General features: G+C 41.5%; 1 protein-coding gene across 1 annotated transcript; it reads right to left on the bottom strand.

Moving 5' to 3' along the window:
- Nucleotides 1–14,641: 14,641 nt before the first annotated feature.
- LOC122002073 (zinc finger MYM-type protein 1-like) lies at nucleotides 14,642–16,405 on the bottom strand. Its single transcript, XM_042557131.1, has 3 exons — nucleotides 15,775–16,405; nucleotides 14,955–15,657; nucleotides 14,642–14,867 (listed from the first exon to the last, which is right to left on the bottom strand). The coding sequence occupies exons 1-3, from the start codon at nucleotides 16,403–16,405 to the stop codon at nucleotides 14,642–14,644; spliced, it is 1,560 nt and encodes a 519-aa protein (XP_042413065.1).
- Nucleotides 16,406–18,462: the final 2,057 nt, after the last annotated feature.

Consider the following 18,462-nt stretch of genomic DNA (forward strand, 5'->3'; position numbering starts at 1 on the left):
CGGGAGACATACAAAAATACATAAATTCACTGACACACCTCTCATCTGGCCCTATAGGGTTGGAAATGCTTCGCGCTCTATAGCCATTATGCCTTCTTCTCATGTTCCCGATCGGCCGTAATTAATATGGCGGCCTCCGTCCGGCTTGGATGATTCTAGACTTGAGGTTCTTCATAGATCATCCCCCGAAGCTTTCTGATGATAGCGTTCACCTCCAAGCGCGGATTCTTCCGAGCACTTCTTGCTTCGGTCTTAACCATCTCGACGTTGTATCGCCTAGCGGCCAACTGATCGCCTCTGACTTCACCCACATGATCGTCCACCAGGAACTTGATCTTTTGGCAATACCCCTTGGAGGATAGTTACCACATGGAGGTCAAAGTCAAGGCAGTCAATGCTTAGAATTCATTTGCCGATCAGACGAGCATGTCCCGATCGGGAAGAGAAAGACTCGATCCGATATCACCTTTGACTCAGCCATGAGCCGAACACCCGACGCTCAAATAAGAGGACAACAAAGGGAGCAGTATGAAGAAATCGGGACAAGCAACTCTTCCGCTCGTCTTGGCAGCAGACTCGACATCAGCCGAGCTCGCGGATAGTGGACTTCCGGCCAAGCGGCTATCCCGCTCGACCCAGCAACAAAACGTGAGGACAATGGACTTTCGGCCGAGCAGCTATCCCGCTTGGCCCAGCAACAGAGTGTGAGGACAGTGGACTTCTGGCCGAGTCGCTATCCCGTTTGACCCAGCAACAGACAACACAGGGATGGCAAAATTCCGGCCGAGCGGCTATTCCGCTCGGCCAAGTAACAGACATAGCAGACTATCTTTTGACATCCTTTTGGGAGTTAGTGTCGCTGACAGATGGCATGATCAGACAGAGGATCATATGGTGGAAGCTTTCTGAACCCCCTTTATATAGAGCTTTTGTAGCACACGTGCATGCTTCCCAAGGCGGGCATGCATCCCCAAGTTTTCCCTGAAAAGACTCGTTAGTAAAGTGTCCCTGACACAGTACCTTAACATGCCGAGCATATCTCTGAAGTGACAGTGGAAGCTTCCGTCGTACGATCCTCTGTCTGACCATGCTGTTTGTCAGTGGCACTAGCTCCCAAAAGGTTGTCAAAAGATAGCCTGCTGTGTCTGTAGCTTGGCTGAGCGGAATAGCCGCTAGGCCGGAATTCCGCCGTTCACGTGTTGTCTTTTGTTGGGTTGTTGTTGGGCCGAGTGGGATAGCCACTCGAACGAAAGTCCACTATCCGCACGTTTTGTTGCTAGGCTGAGCGGGATAGCCGCTTGGCCGGAAGTCCACTGTCCGCGAGCTCGGCTGATGTCGAGTTTGTTGCTAGGCCGAGCGGAAGAGTCGCTGTTGGTGCGGGAAGAATCCGATGATCGAACCTATGTTTTGATTATGTCAAAGGGTTCAAAGTTAAGGTGTTTTGGTTTCTAATATGTTGAACAAGTTTGCAGAAAATGTTGGTGCAACATCCCTCAGGTCAAGGTTGACCTGGGTGACCAAGCTGAGTCTTGGTTTGAGTTTAGATGTTTGACAATAAGAAATTGATTGAAGAAGAGTCAAGTAGGTCAAGGTTGACCGGATACTTGACAGGGAAGTCCTGGTGAGTGAAGCCAGGCAGAAGGAAAACCCTAGTGAGTGAAGCTAGGTGAAAGTCCTAGTGAGTGAAGCCAGGTGAAAGTCCTGGTGAGTGAAACCAGGTGAAAACCCTAGTGAGTGAAGCTAGGTGAAAGTCCTGGTGAGTGAAGCCAGGCAGAAGGAAAACCCTAGTGAGTGAAGCTAGGTGAAAGTCCTAGTGAGTGAAGCTAGGTGAAAGTCCTGGTGAGTGAAACCAGGTGAAAACCCTAGTGAGTGAAGCTAGGTGAAAGTCCTGGTGAGTGAAGCCAGGCAGAAGGAAAACCCTAGTGAGTGAAGCTAGGTGAAAGTCCTGGTGAGTGAAGCCAGGTGAAAGCCCTAGTGAGTGAAGCTAGGCAGATGGAAAACCCTAGTGAGTGAAGCTAGGTGAAAGTCCTGGTGAGTGAAGCCGGGCAGGAAAAACCAGATGGATCGAGGATGATCGGACATCCGGTGTTGGGAAGTCAAGTAGGTCAAAGGATTGACTGGATACTTGGCACGAGGAATACAGATAGGTCAAAGGGATTGACCGGACATCTGATGGAAGTCCAAGTAGGTCAAGGGAGTGACCGGATACTTGGCATGAATAGAAAAGTCTAAGTGGGTCAAAGGGATTGACCGGACACTTGGTGGGAAGTCCTAGCAGGTCAAAGGAGTGACCGGATGCTAGGCATGATGTACCAACAGTCAAGGTTGACGGATGTTGGTTTGAGAGGCTTGGAACTTGGTTTGGGCAAAAACCAAGTGTTGGATCGATCGATGGATCGATCCGGGCTGATCGATCGGTGGATCGATCCGAGCTTTCCAAGCGAGAGAGCCTCCGGATCGATCCGTGGATCGATCAGATGTTCCAATCGATCGTGGATCGATTGGGGGGCTGCTTGCGCGATAAGGGCTGGATCGATCCGTGGATCGATCCGGGCATTTTTCCAGAGCGCGCTGGATCGATCCGTGGATCGATCCAAAGCCTCCCGATCGATTGGGAATATTCGAATCGATCGCGACCGTTGGCGTCGATAAAGGCCGCAGGCGTTCATTTCCTTCGGCATCTCTTCTCCGATTCACTCTAGATTTCTCGCCAGCTCCTCCACAGCACTCACAAAGCTCAGATCGCCAGTTCTTGAAGGATCTTGGAAGTTTTCCAAGTCAAGAGGCGGATCAAAGCCAAGAAGAGAAGCTAGGGTTAGGGTTTATACTCATTGTAAGCTTGTAAGCTTGTATTTCTTGTATCCTTTCCCTCTCTTCTTGTATTGAGTCTTGTAGGGCTTCTCCGCCCTTGGTAGTTACCATAAAGGAGAGTTTTATTTAGTGGAGGGTGTGTGTGTTGGTGTGGATCCTTGGATTAGTCACCTCTTGTGAGGTGGATACCAAGTAAACCAACCGTGTTAGCGTTGTGTGATTGTTTCTTTGTATTTCCGCTGCACATCTTTGAAGGAACAAGCAACGCCGAGCAACGAGCGAACGCGACGAGCGATTCACCCCCCCCCCCTCTAGCTACTTTTGGTCCTAACAAGTGGTATCAGAGCGAGGCCGCTCTTCACCGGAATCATCGCCGGAAGGGTCAAGCATAACAAGAAAAGCTAGAGGGTGAAGAAGTTGAAGCAAAAATTGTCAAAGTCAAAGATATCAAAAAGCTCAACTTCAAGATGCAATTCCAAGATGGACTTGGATTTGACACAAGGGTGGCTCCACCATACACTTCCACGAGTTTTGATTCTTGGAAATCAAGAATTGAAAATTTTCTTATGATGGAGATAGAGCAATAGTTTGCTCTAATGGAAGGCTTCGAGGCTCCAAGAAATTCAAAGGGCAAAGTTCTCAAGAGGAGCAAGTGGAGCCAAGAGCAAGTCCAAAGGTGCGAGGCAAATGATAAAGTGACCAAGCTTTTGGTAAATTTATTGCCAAGCACCATCCTTTGCAAAATTGGAGCATTTGAAGATGCAAAGGAACTATGGAGCAAATTGGCCAAGCTTCATGAAGAGATCCCCTTCACTGTACAAGAGCAAGAAGTATCCAGAGAGGGTGACTCTTTGGAGCAAGACCAAGAGGAGGGCTCCGAGGTTGAGAGATGCTCAACCTCCGAAGAAGAGGAAATCCAAGAAGCTTCATCCTCAAGGGAATGCAACGAAGGGAACAAGGAGGGAGCATACTCCTTGTTTCATATTCAAGATGATGAAGCCTCCACCTCTAGGATTGAGGGGGAGCAATCCTTGGTGACGCCGGATCAAGAAGAATGAGAAGCTTCTACATCCGGGTCAAGAGATGAAGAGATTGAAGAAGCTTCTACCTCCACGAGTCAAGAAAAATCAAATGGAGGAGAATCAAGGTCCGAAGCTTCTACCTCCGGATCCAAAGGAAAAGATGTCACCCCTACACACAAAGGTATAAATGTTTCAATTAAAAATAAAAATCATATAATATGTTTTGAGTGTAGGGAAAATGGACACTACAAGAGCAAGTGTCCTAAATTGGCCAAGAAGAAGGGCAAAGTGGCACAAAAGGGCAAGGAGAAGCCCAAGGAGACCATCCCCGGAATAAAAAGGAGCAAGGAGCACATTGTGTGTTTTTCTTGCAACCAAAAAGGGCATTACCGAAGTCAATGCCCCAAGGGGAAGAAGATGGTCAAGGCTCAAGGAGGCATTCGTCAAGGGGGAGCCTCCAAGGTAAAGAAGAAGGTATCTTTTATTGAGCCTACCCCCTTACATTATGGTGAAAAGCATGATAGTTCTAACTTTTATCATTTTAATGCAATTTACCATAAGAATAGAAAGCATGAGGGCTTTAAGGAAAAACATGTGGCCCTACATGCCAAAACTACCCAACCTAAGGTTAGGAAGGTAGATAGACACTTGGGCAGGAACACTAAGGAAGATAGACACATGCCCAAGATCAAAAATGCTCATGGACCAAAACCTAAGGATTTAATGATAGAAAATCAAGTCTTGAGGTCAAGACTTGACAAACTAGAAAAGACCCTAAAAAGGATGGAGAATATCCTTAAAGGGCAAAATGAGCAATACCTAGGGCTAGGAGCACAAAGGTCATCCAATGGCTATAGAGGTTTGGGATACAAACCCAAAGCTAAAAAGGATGTGCCTAGTTATCATAGGGTTCCATATAGCTATGGAACAAACCCTAAGTCTAGAGGTCAAGTCAAAGATACAAGGGAAGATATCCCTAGAAGTATCTTTGCAACCAAAGTAACTAAGACTTCTAAGAAGTCTAAGAAAGTCACTAACAAGGTCACAAGGGAGGCTATCCCTAGAGTTGACCTAGAAAGTGTGACCAAGGCTTCTAAGAATCCCAACAAGGTCACTAGGAAGGTATCTAGGGAAGTTATCCCTAGTGAGTACCTAGAGCATCCAAGGAGCACCAATAGGTGTTGGGTTCCTAGGAGCATCTTCTCTACCCCATAGATGGGTTAGAGAGTGTCAACTCCGATTAGAAGGGTAGTTAACCTAACTTTGAGGAAATTGACACTCAAGGAGCATTTTCAAGGTTTTAGTTAACCTTTGAAAATGAAATGGACCTATTGATTACTTCTTGAAAGAGTAACATGTGTCTATTGGTGGAAAAATTGATTTTATCTTAAAAAGGCACAAATTAGAAAAATATAAGAAATACCAAGTTGGGACTTTGGTATTTTCTTAGTGCTACTCTTGTGGAAAAATGAAATATGTCAACATTTGAGGATATGTTTAATTATTAAGTGGCATAAACAAATCAAGAGAAATAAGAAATGTCAATTTAGGTTTTGGCATTTCTTTGAAGTAATTAGGGCAATCTAGGTTTAATGTTTTAAATTAAAACAAGTGGTATCGTTTTAAGTTAAAACAAGTGGTATATTGTAAGTTTAGCTAAGACTTTAAGGATACTTAGATAGTTAATCTAGGTATATTTTATTTATGCTAAACATTGCCATGATTGCTTGCCCATCATATGCCATGACATCATGTCTATTTTTGAATTCATTGTTTTATTATGAAAACTCCAAAAATATCATGTCATGACATTCATACATCATGTAGTAATAGGATATTTTCTTTTGAAAATTATTTTCTTTTGATGTATGCCATAACATAATCATGCATTAAGTTTAATTCCTTGTAATTAAGGATGAATGGCATTTAACAACAATTATTGACAAGTGACATCCTAGGTGGATGTCTAATATCTCTAGAATGCCTAGATAGATATGCATGATCCCTAGATTAGGGAAAAATCAAAATCCCACATCTCACAAGGACCATAAGGTGACTTGTCCGTGTTTTAGTGTACATTAGATACAAGTGAGATGTTAGGAAGATGAACAAAACTCAAGATGTTGATTTAGTGCATTCTTTTGAGTTTTAGGTTCATCAAAACACATAGTTATGTGTTTTCCCATCATTGGGAAAGCTAATGTACAAGTCATGTGCATTATGCCCAAGGAACATGATGGGATATTGGTTTTGAAAATGTTTTTAAAATGTTTTTGGAAAACCTTGGTGAAGGCTATCTTTTGATAGTAATCACCATTGAATAGTTAGACACAAACTTGAAGAAAAACACTAAAGTTTTTGCAAGTTTTCAAGTTTGTGTCAATCTTTGAAAATATGACGTATTTTCATAGAAAGCTATTTTTCCATGATTAAGTATGCCCTAAATAATGTCTACACGAAATTTCATGATTTTTGGATTTTGTAGAATTTTCTAGGGTTTCTGAAGTTGACTGAAATGGAATTTCAGCAACTATCGAGCTTCGATCGATCCATGGATCGATTGGAGTGCCCGAATCGATCCGTGGATCGATTCAGAAGGTCGCGAGCAGAAGCTCGCTGGATCGATCAGCCGATCGATCCAGGTAGTCTGAATCGATCAGTGGATCGATTCAGAAAGGTTCAATCGATTGGAACCCAACTCCAATCGATCCAAGTTGCTGATTTTGGCTGGGAAGGCTTGATTTCAGCATCTTTGAACCTCTTTGAGTCTAGGTAACCATTCCAAACCCTTAAAATACATTTGTATACATACAAAGGGTGTTTTCATGTGAAAACAAGGATGGATTGGTTAAGGAAGGCTTCATTGAAGTTTAGGTTGAGGTTTGTTTCAAATTTTGAGTATTTGAACCTCAAAACTTCTAAATTTGGGTTTCCTAAAGGTTTAGGAATTCCAAGTCATTGTTGGTGCAATGACAGAAGTTACCACCATGTCTTTAGGGGGAGGGACTCTTTAAAGACATGAAAATTATTTTTCATGAACCTTGGAAGGTGGTCAACCTTCCGTTAAGAACATGCTCAAGGTTGAGCGTTTGAACTTTAATGGGGAGTGGATATCCTCATTGTTCAAGTGGCTTCAAGTGGATAATGCTCAAGGATGGGCATTTGCCTACATTGGGGGAAAATGTAGGGTTAAGGTTAATGAAGGGTATGGGACCTTCATTATCGTGTTGACCACAACGAGTGAAGTTGTGAACAACGATGAGCAACTCTTCAGGGGGAGAGTTTTCAACATTGGGGCATTTGTTGATGTGTACCCAAAATTGGGGCATGGGTTGATGTGTGCCCAAAGATGGGTTGATGTGTGCCAATAGGGGGAGAATGAAAGGACCTATGAATGGGTGTAAGTTAGGCTTTCATTACCTAGAGGGAGTGTGCCCTCGTAGGGGGAGAATGAAGAGCTTAATTTATATGTTCATTACCTAGTGGCGTGAAGATTGAGGCTATAGGATTAGCCTAACTTACATGTGGTATTGTAAGTGTTATTGTGGTATTATCAAACATCAAAAAGGGGGAGATTGTTGGTGCAACATCCCTCAGGTCAAGGTTGACCTGGGTAACTAAGCTGAGTCTTGGTTTGAGTTTAGATGTTTGACAATAAGAAATTGATTGAAGAAGAGTCAAGTAGGTCAAGGTTGACCGGATACTTGACTGGTGAGTGAAGCCGGGAAGGAAAACCCTAGTGAGTGAAGCTAGGTGAAAGTCCTAGTGAGTGAAGCTAGGTGAAAGTCCTGGTGACTGAACCAGGTGAAAACGCTAGTGAGTGAAGCTGGGTGAAAGTCCTGGTGAGTGAAGCCAGGCAGAAGGAAAACCCTAGTGAGTGAAGCTAGGTGAAAGCCCTAGTGAGTGAAGCTAGGTGAAAGTCCTGGTGAGTGAAACCAGGTGAAAACCCTAGTGAGTGAAGCTAGGTGAAAGTCCTGGTGAGTGAAGCCAGGCAGAAGGAAAACCCTAGTGAGTGAAGCTAGGTGAAAGTCCTGGTGAGTGAAGCCAGGTGAAAGCCCTAGTGAGTGAAGCTAGGCAGATGGAAAACCCTAGTGAGTGAAGCTGGGTGAAAGTCCTGGTGAGTGAAGCCAGGCAAGGGAAAATCCAGATGGATCAAGGATGATCGGACATCTGGTGTTGGGAAGTCCAAGTAGGTCAAAGGATTGATTGGATACTTGGCACGAGGAAATCTGATGGGGTCGAAGATTGACCGGACATCCGATGGAAGTCCAAGTAGGTCAAGGGTGACGGATACTTGGCATGAATAGAAAAGTCTAAGTGGGTCAAAGTTGACCGGACACTTGGTGGGAAGTCCTAGCAGTCTCAAGGGTGACCGGATGCTGGGCATGATGTACCAACAGTCAAGGTTGACCGGATGTTGGTTTGAGAGGCTTGGAACTTGGTTTTGGGCAAAACCAAGTGTTGGATCGATCGATGGATCGATCCGGCCGGATCGATCGGTGGATCGATCCGGAGCTTCTGGAGCCAGAGAGCCTCCGGATCGATCCGTGGATCGATCTAGATGTTCAATCGATCGATGGATCGATTGGGGCGAGTGTGCGCGATAAGCGCTGGATCGATCCGTGAATCGATCCAGGCGTTTCAGCATGGTCGGATCGATCCGTGGATCGATCGAAAGCCTCCCCGATCGATTGGGAATATTCGAATCGATCGGGATTCGACCGTTGGCGTCGATAAAGGCCGCAGGCGTTCATTTCCTTCGGAATCTCTTCTCCGATTCACTCCAGATATCTCGCCAGCTCCTCCACAGCACTCACAAAGCTCAGATCGCCAGTTCTTGAAGGATCTTGGAAGTTTTCCAAGTCAAGAGGCGGATCAAAGCCAAGAAGAGAAGCTAGGGTTAGGGTTTATACTCATTGTAAGCTTGTAAGCTTGTATTTCTTGTATCCTTTCCTTCTCTTCTTGTATTGAGTCTTGTAGGGCTTCTCCGCCCTTGGTAGTTACCATAAAGGAGAGTTTTATTTAGTGGAGGGTGTGTGTGTTGGTGTGGATCCTTGGATTAGTCACCTCTTGTGAGGTGGATACCAAGTAAACCAACCGTGTTAGCGTTGTGTGATTGTTTCTTTGTATTTCCGCTGCACATCTTTGAAGGAACAAGCAACGCCGAGCAATGAGCGAACGCGACGAGCTATTCCCCCCCCCCCCCCCTCTAGCTACTTTTGGTCCTAACAGAAAAATCCTAAGTATACTTAGGCAAAAGTCCTAACTGCAGTTAGGCAGGTGGAAAACCCTAGGAGTTGGTAACCCTAGGTCATAGGGGGTGGTAACCCTATGCGGAAAGTCTTGGCGGGTCGAGAGCTTCAGGCAAAAGTCCTGGGGGGATAACCATAGGTAGAAAGTCCTGGTGTCGCGAACCAGGTGGAAGACTGGACTAGCCGAGAAGCGGAAGTCTAGCAGAAAGTCCGGAAGCTTCGAACACTGAGCAAAAGTCCAATCGATCTGGAGGATCGCACTGGTAACAGGTAAATCTCCTGAGTGGAGTAGGTGAGGACGCGTTCCCCGTAGAGGGAACAGTAGGCGTCGGGTCGACCTAGGGTTTCCGGTCGAAAATCCGAAGTCAGACCCGGACAGTCTGACGACTATCAAGTATGTCTATCATATTGTTTCTGTGCTAACTTTGTTTTGTAGGTTTTGTGTTTGGGACTAACACATTTTGCAGGAACAAAGGAGCAACTTACACCTCGGATGAACAATGTCCGAGGCGCCTCCATGGGGCTTGGTCCGAGCTCAATAGATTTGTTGACTTTTTCGTCCGAGCTCTCGCTCCAGCTCTGCTTGCTTGAGTGATTTCGATCAGCTGGAATAAGGCTCACTTGAACCTATTTTCCAACCTTCTAGAGCAACCTTTCGCTCCGACTTCTCGTCCCTTGGAACCGCCACGCGTTTTCTTCTCGTCCGCTAGTGTACTCTTCCTCAGCGCCTTATCTCTCGAATGCACCGAGTCAGTCGGCTCTCTCCCGTGCTATCCTTCTCGCTAGCTGCGTCTTTCACTCGATCTCCTATGCTTCTAAGTTCCTGCACACTTAGACACAAGGATTAACATATAATATGACCTAACTTGACTTGGCTAATCATATCAAAACTACCACGGGATACTTACAATCTCCCCTTTTTGATGTGAGCAAACCAAATTAAGTTAGGGTGAACAAAAAGTAAATAACAGTAAAAATAATAAGCATATGATTTGTAAAAAAAGTACAAAAATCAAAATGTACTCTCCCCCTAGACTTAACATCTAATTCTCCCCCTTTGATTACATTAAAAATAGGGGTATGCTATGAAAATAACTTGAAGTAAATTCAAAATAGAGTCTAAGGGATAAAATGTAGTGACTATCATTCAGAAAAATCATGAATTTTAAATTTCAAAAATTTAGAGTTTTGCAATTGATAAACCATTTTTGGAAAAAAAAAAATAATTTAAAAAATTACTTTAGAATAGTTTTTAAGCTCAAAAAATCTTGAATTTTTTTGAATATGTATTATAAAAAGTAGCTTTGTAAAAAAATTAATTTTTTTAAAAAAAATAACTTTTCAAGAATTTTTAATATTAAAAGGTAATATTTGGATAAATAATTCATAAAAAAATCACCAATAGTTAAAAAATTTTAGAAAAATTTTTTTAGATAGAGAAAATAATAAGGTTTCATAAAAAAAATAAAGTTTACAAAGATAACTCTGAGAAATATTTTTAAAGTCGAAAAATATAATTTTTGTTAGAAAATTTATAAAAAAAATAATATATGAGTAGAAAATTCTGGGAATTTTTCTACAGATAAGAGATGAAATAATCTTTCTTAAAAAATTACTATCTACTTAATTTTGAACAAAATTTGAACAAAACACTTTATTTAGAATGTTAGTCAATTTTAAGCAAAATTAAATCAATTTAAAAGTGATATATGGATTAAAAATTAAATCTAAGAATGATTTCAGAATCCAAAATAGATTCCTTCCTACCGGATTGATTAAAAAATTTTTAGGAACATATTTATGTGATAAATTTTTAATTTGTCCCTTGTGGTATCTAAATTGTCAATTTAGTTCTTGATACTTTTTGAAATTTGAAATAGTAATATTCGAACATGCAGAATCCTTTAAATTTTCTACTTCTAATTTCAATTTTTTATTTTCAATATTTAGTTTGTCATAATTTTCTAATCAACAAGGGATGTTGCTAAGGTTCTTTTTTAACTCATTATTTTCTTTAATAATTTTTTATTTTTATTTTCTAATTGACAGGGAGTTTTAGACAAGATTTTTATAAACTTATACAATTTGTCAAGAAGCATAGATCGTATCTGACTTACTTCATCGATCCCTTTATCTGAAACTCCCCCTGTAGTGCTACTTCCTGTTAGGGATCGGACGGCCGGCTTGAAGAGGGGTTGGATAGACGACGCCCCTAAATCGATTGATCTTCCTACACTTGTTAGTATGTGCAGTGGAATATACAAAACAAACAAGCTAAAGGAAATTAAACTAAAGACAAGAAAGAATGCAAACCAAGCTATACGATCATTTACGTGGTTCGGAGATAAAGCTCCTACTCCATGGCGTGTCCTTGAGGTGGACGATCCCTATCTGTCGGTGGATTACTCCCCGGAAGACCTCCGGCTAGCTCACGTAGCTTCTTGTGGGTGGAGAAATCTCACCACAACCCTCACCAAGGACTCTTTACAAGCTAAGGCACAGATAGACTACTAATAGAGATTAACCACCTCTATTTCGTCGGGCCATAACCAAGCTTCCAAGTTTTGGCTATATAGGTCGAGGGTTGAAAACTCCGCCTACCAGTCAACTGCCAAAACATGCAATTGACTGCCCTCTGTGGAAATTCGATCGTTACATCCCAACGGCTCGATACCAATCGACTACTAAAACTAGCAGTCGACTGCTCCACACTGGTTGAGCGAACAGAAGAATTCTGTTCGCTCCCAGTCGACTACCAAGTCGACTGAATTAGTCGACTGATGAAACATGCAGTCGACTGGTACCGAGTACATTCTCTCATAGCACTCGGACCCTCACCCTTACGACTCATTTGATGCTTCCTTCGCAGCCTTGACCTTTTGCCTTCAAGCCTACTTCCTCTTTGGCTCTCGTCCCTCGGATACATGCAAGCCCGCGGCTCATCCCCAATGTCATCCTTCACGTATACTTCGAAGTCGCTTCCCTCGGCCCTTGTCCTTGCTGCCTTATCCACGGTCCCTCGGATGCTCCATCATTCACCAGACCCGAAGCCGTCAACCTGAGTCACATGTGTATCCTGCAGTCCTGCACAACTCAAGTACACATATCAAATAGCAAGGGTGAACCTAACTTAAACCCTTTGCCCAAACACCAAAACACTTGGTCCCACGGACCATTGGGATTGCTCCAACAATCTCCCCCTTTTTGATGTTTGGCAATACGTTTAAGTTAGGAAAAACATAATAGCAAATAAACATGCTAAAGCAAATGGACTTACGTTGCCAAGGCTACACACTTGGACTTACACTGCCGAATAGACTTACGATGCTAAGACTACACACTTGGACTTACAACGTCGAATGGACTTACGATGCCAAGGCTACACACTTGGACTTACAACGCCGAATGGACTTACGATGCTAAGGCTACACACTTGGACTTACAACGCCGAATGGACTTACGATGCCAAAACTACACACTTGGACTTACACTGCCGAATCAAAAATAATGCAACATGCATTTGAACCTATCACTAGCAATTCGAATAATTGATTACAAGAATTAAGTACAGAAAAACTAGAAATAAAATACCGACAAATATAAAACAATAGGAAAGGAATAGAACTTTGTCGGAGTAGCGTCGCAATATCGCAGGAGCGCAGGAGAGCAGATCATCAATTCTCAGAGTTGTTGTTGAACCTTCAGCCTTGACCCTCCTTATATAGGAGGGTTTGGGGCGCCTGGAACCTTCAGGGCGCCTCGATCATGATGTGGTTGACCCAACCAGCGTGCTCCACGTGTCGATGTCGCATTAAAGGATAAGACTTGCCTCCGGGCGCCTAGACCTCCAGGCGCTTGGATCCCCTCCGGGCGCCCGGACCACCTTTCTCCAGAAAACATCTTCTCCTGCAAGACAAGGTTAGTCTGAGGCAAATAAATAATGTATATCTTGCAAAACAAAGTGTTAGCACAGTTTATAATTAGACAGAATGAGTATGACTTAGATTCTATCTCTCCGAGACCGGAATCTAGTTAAGATCTCGACTTAGAGTTCCGAAATGGTTCTAAGTCGGATCGGCACCTAAGTTCCCTTCCCGGGAATGCGTCCTCACAGTCACTCCCTTCCAGTGACTTACCTTTACTCACCTGCCAGACGTCCGATCAGCCCTTAAACCCGTCTGGACTTCTCGCCAGCTATCCGGTCAGCCTGTCGATCTAGCTGGACTTCTTGCCAAGCGTCCGGTCAGCCCGTCGACCCGCTTGGACTTCTCGCCAACTATCCGATCGGCCCGTTGACCTAGCTGGGCTTCGTGTCAGACATCCGGTCAGCCCGTCGACCTGTCTAGACTTCGCCTGCACACTCGATCAGAGTATTAGACAACGACAAACCTAACTTAACCTAATTTATCATTCATCAAAACCTGAGTTAGACCGTTAGTGCTAACCGCACCAACAATTTTTAACTAATGAGATTAGGGCTATATTTATAGACCTGATTCGGGCGCTTAGAAGGGTTTTGGACACCTAGGTGTAGATAAACTTGTATCCATGGCTCAATAGATCACTTTAGCGTGGAAAATGATAAGTTTTATGGTCCAGGCGCTTGGACTAGGTCCGGGCACTCGGACCGGGTTGAACCAGCCTCGACTAGGGTGCAAGCTCGGGGCACCCTAGCTAGCCTAGGGGGTCTAGGCTATCGCTCGGGCTTCGCTTGTTTGGGTGATTTCAACCATCCAGAATAGGGCTCACTCGAACCCATTTTCTGGCCTTCTCGAGCAACCTTCCACTCCGGCTTCTCGTCCCTCTAAACCACCACCCATTTCTTTCTCGTCTGCCAGTGTACTCTTCCGTAGTACCTCATCTCTCGGACGTACTGAGCCCGTCGGCTCTCTCCTATGCTGTCCTTCTCGCTAGTTGCAGCTTTTGCTCAACCTCTTGTGCTCCTAAGTTTCTGCACACTTAGACACAAAGATCAACCCATAATAGGACTTAACTTGACTTGGCTAATCACATCAAAACTATCACGGGATACTTACAAACAGTAAAGAATAGATTCGACTAATCGCCAAATTGATTCGGTTGATCCCCAAATTGATTCAACTGATTACTGAATCAGTTGACTGATTAATAAATTAATTCCACTGATATTTGAAAATTTGACAAAATCAGGTAAGGTTTCAGAAAATTCAAAAGTCATTAATTGGTCGACCACCAAATCAGTCGACTGGTATAGGAAATCATTTGAATGGATATTAGAAAAAGCTGGGCTGATATAAAGGAGAAATTTAGACGTTAGTGGCTCATTTTTCATGCTCTAAGCTCTAAGTTTTCATGCTCAAATTCTCTACAAGTCCTCTGGTGCATTTTTATTCAACTTGATGCAATCCTTCGATCAGGGGCGTAGCCAGGATTCAAAGATGCCTGGGGCTGACTATAATTGATATAAAAAATTAATCAATTCAAAAATACAAATAAAAGTATGTGAATATTAATTTTTCAAAAACATGACATAAAATATTTAATATTCAGTACATTCAAAAGCATAGAATAAAAATATTATTGAAGTTGTGCTCTTCGATTTTTCTTAGAATCAAACTCATTAATTATTATATCATTATCAATAGTTTCCGCTAACTCCCTTTCAATATAGATGACCATAGAATCTGTTAAAAACTCTTCTTCCATCTTGTTACGAAGAGCTGTTTTAACAAGTTTCATAGCTGAAAATGCTCGTTCCGTTGTTGCTGTAGAGACGGGAAGAGTTAAAACAAGACGAATCAACCTACCAATTAAATAATATACTGCATTCAATATATAAGTAAATGATATAATTATAATATATATAAACTAATAAATGAGAAAAAATTACCTGTCAATCAAATTGTAACTTCCTGATTTGCTTGTTTCAATTAATCTTTGACATAATTCAGAAATAGTTGATAAATTCTGAAATCTTTTATGGGCAACAATATCAATCTTATAGTGCTCCAATTGCATTCTCAAGTGGTGTAAATCTTGTGTATCAAAATCAAGAGGATAGAATTTCTCAGCAAGTCGATAGATGTGATCAACATTAAAAAGCTTAAAGTTTTCTTTAGGTTCCAAAGCACAACTAAGCTTAAGAAGTTCCACTGCCTCATCCGTGAATCTACTATTAAGCTCTTCAACTTGAAAATCTATTGCAGCAGTAAATACATCAAATCGATAGTGATGCTCAACTGTGATTGAATCATTTTTTTGACAAGAACGACCTGTAGCAGATTTATAACGAGCTTCCATTTGAGGTATCTCAATGTCATACTTGGCACAAACTTCTTTCACATAACTAAGTAGAATAGCAAATCCTTCTTCTCTCAAAGTATGAAGCAAAGTTTTAGTAGTTGAAACATAGTCCATTGCATTTAAAATATCTAAAGATTTCTCTTGTAATGCTCGACAAAGAAGATTTGTTAACCCCATTATCTTTTGCATCAAATGTAATATGAATATGAAATCAAAAGACTTCATCGCTATCAGCAAACCACTAGCTTCACCACGGATGGAGTTAGAGGACCCATCATACACCATGTTTTCTAATACGGTAATCACAGAACTATACATATCAATCATGTTACAAATTTAGTCAAAATTAGAACTCCAGCGAGTCTTTCCAGGCCGTAGTAAATTTCTAATTTGATTACATCCTCTACCAGTATCACGTTCACCAATAGCTACCATATGCGCAACTTCAGCTTTTTGAGCAGAAAGTAACTCAGCATGACATTTAGGAGACGCATTAAAGAGATTACAAATGGAATTCAATTTTGAAAAGAATAACCAAATGGATACCTCTTTTTCAGCAGCTGCAGTTAATGCTAGTTGAAGTCGATGAGCGAAACAATGTACATAATATGCACATGAACAATCTTTTAAGAATAGAGCTTGTAATCCATTCCAAGAGCAACGCATATTACTAGCACCATCATATCCTTGTCCCCGCATGTTGTGGATATGCAAGTCATAATAGCCAAGAGTATCATATATTTTTTTCTTAAGTGTTGCAGCAGTTGTGTCAGTCACATGTACAATAGCAAAGAACCGCTCTCGTAAAAAACCATCAATATCCACAAATCTTAATACAATAGTCATCTGCTCTTTGTTAGATGTATCTCTTGCTTCATCAACTAAAATACAGAATTTTGCATCCCCGATTTCTTTACGAATCTTAGTTCTCACTTGATTGGCAAAAATATTCAAAATATCTTTCTGAATATCTGGTGAAGTATACTTTGCATTTTTTGGAGCTTTCTCTAAGACGATGTCCCCAATATTCTCATTCATTTTTCCCATAAATTTTATCATCTCAATAAAATTTCCACGATTATTAGAAGATAGAGATTCATCATGCCCTCTAAATGCGCATGCTTGTAAAGTAAGTCATCGAATGCTTTCAATAGTTGCTGTAAGCCGCAATCTGTTCTTCTACTTTTCTTCTGAAGATTGTGCATTCATCATTTTATCAATATGACGAGGTATATTCATCAAATTATCAAGATGTTCCATAGCATTATTATGTGGTGAAGTATTGCATCCTATATGCATCAAAAATGCACATCTATCACCATCATTAACTCGCTTCCAATATTTGAATTCATCCGTCGTAAATGCAGGATTATGAGGATGCTTATGATCAAACAAGAAGCATGGAAAACAAAATGCAGCATCTTTTGAATGAGAATACTCTAACCAAGTTAATTTTTTAAACCAATGACTTTGAAATCGTCGATTTTGACTTCCGAATTTGGTCGGTGGATACTCATTCTTAATAGGCTGATATGGCCCCATCTTAATATAAGCTCGTCTAATTTCATCCCTTTGATTAATAGGATATTTCCATATCGGAGTACGTAATCCTGGATCAGGTTCAAGAGAACTGATATCAATATCTGTTATAGGAGATTTGTTAGATTGTTGATCACTTGAATTTGATATATCAATATTGGATGAAGAATTCCCTTGACTTGTCAATGTCTCCTCTTTTGCTTTAAAAAAAGAATTAATAATTTTTCTTTTCTTCATTCCTTGAGTTTTCTGTATTAAAGTGAATAAATATAGAAATTATCATTATCCAATAATAAGAAAATATCCCTTAATAACAAATCAGATACAACATAATACGAAGTCATATGTTGCTAATATCGAAACATTAATAACTAAAATAACCAAGTATATAAATAAAAGTAGCCAACTTAATGATCTAATCTATATGTCATCGAATCATTTTATCTAACCGATTAAACTAAGTATTACTTATAAATCAATTAAACTGATTAATATTTAATTATCTAATTAAATTATCTTTAATTAATTAACTAATTAATTAATTAATTAAAATAAATTCAATTACCTGATTTGGCTGTAGTTCTCGGCAGTAGGATTGGGGCTTCACTTTCTCATCCCAAACATGTTCAGACTTGAAATATGTTACTCTATAGCAACCAAACAAAATTCCTGCAACAAATGATTTTAAATGATATATCGATTCTCGAATAATTTCATATTCATCAAAGTATCTTTCTTGTACCTCAGTTCTAAAATCTTTCCTCAATACAATATGTATATCACGATCCCAAAGAGCCCAAAACAACCAATTTGCAAAACGCAATACAAGCAAATTCTGAGCCAATTCTTTTCCCAGATATTTTGCGCGTTTAGGGAGAAGGGAGGACGCGTACGAGATGGGACAAGGAAAGCGGCGTCGGCGCTGGCGTAGGTTGTCACGCGGCAAGTAGAGAGTTGTGTGTGTTGTAGTTGTGGGTCTGTGGCTGTGGCAACGTCGTTGTGGAGGCGGCGGCGTGAGATGAAGCAGTCGTTATGGGTCTGTAGCAACGTCGTTGTGGAGGCGGTATCGTGAGATGAAGGAGTCGTTGTGGAGGCGGTATTGTGAGATGAAGCAAACGTTGGTGTTGCGGCGGCGGCAGCGGCGTGAGATGAAGGTAAAAAAATAGGTTTAATTTGATGAAAGCATACTAGCATAGGGCTAAAAAAAATTTTTTGTTTTTTTGTTTTAATTGGGTGGGGCTGGAGCCCACCCTAGCCCAAGGGTGGTTCCGCCCCTGCCTTCGATGAAGCGAAAGTAAAAACTTTCATTATCATCGTAAAAGTTCTCTTCTTCCCTATTTTTATGCTATTCCTATTGTAATTCTATTGTAAAATGATTTCTCCACCTTTGAATTTGGTCCAAGCATGAGAAGATTTAGTGGAAGTGGATAGCGATCCTTGGATTAGTTGCATTACGAAGATGGATACCAAATAAATCGAAAGTATTGTGTGCTTTGTTTCAAATTTCTGCTACAAATTATCTTTAAAGATGTGAAGCAGCTCTCACGATCCTAACA

This window comes from Zingiber officinale, chromosome 1A (genome assembly GCF_018446385.1).
Source record: "Zingiber officinale cultivar Zhangliang chromosome 1A, Zo_v1.1, whole genome shotgun sequence".
Taxonomy (NCBI): Eukaryota; Viridiplantae; Streptophyta; class Magnoliopsida; order Zingiberales; family Zingiberaceae; genus Zingiber; species Zingiber officinale.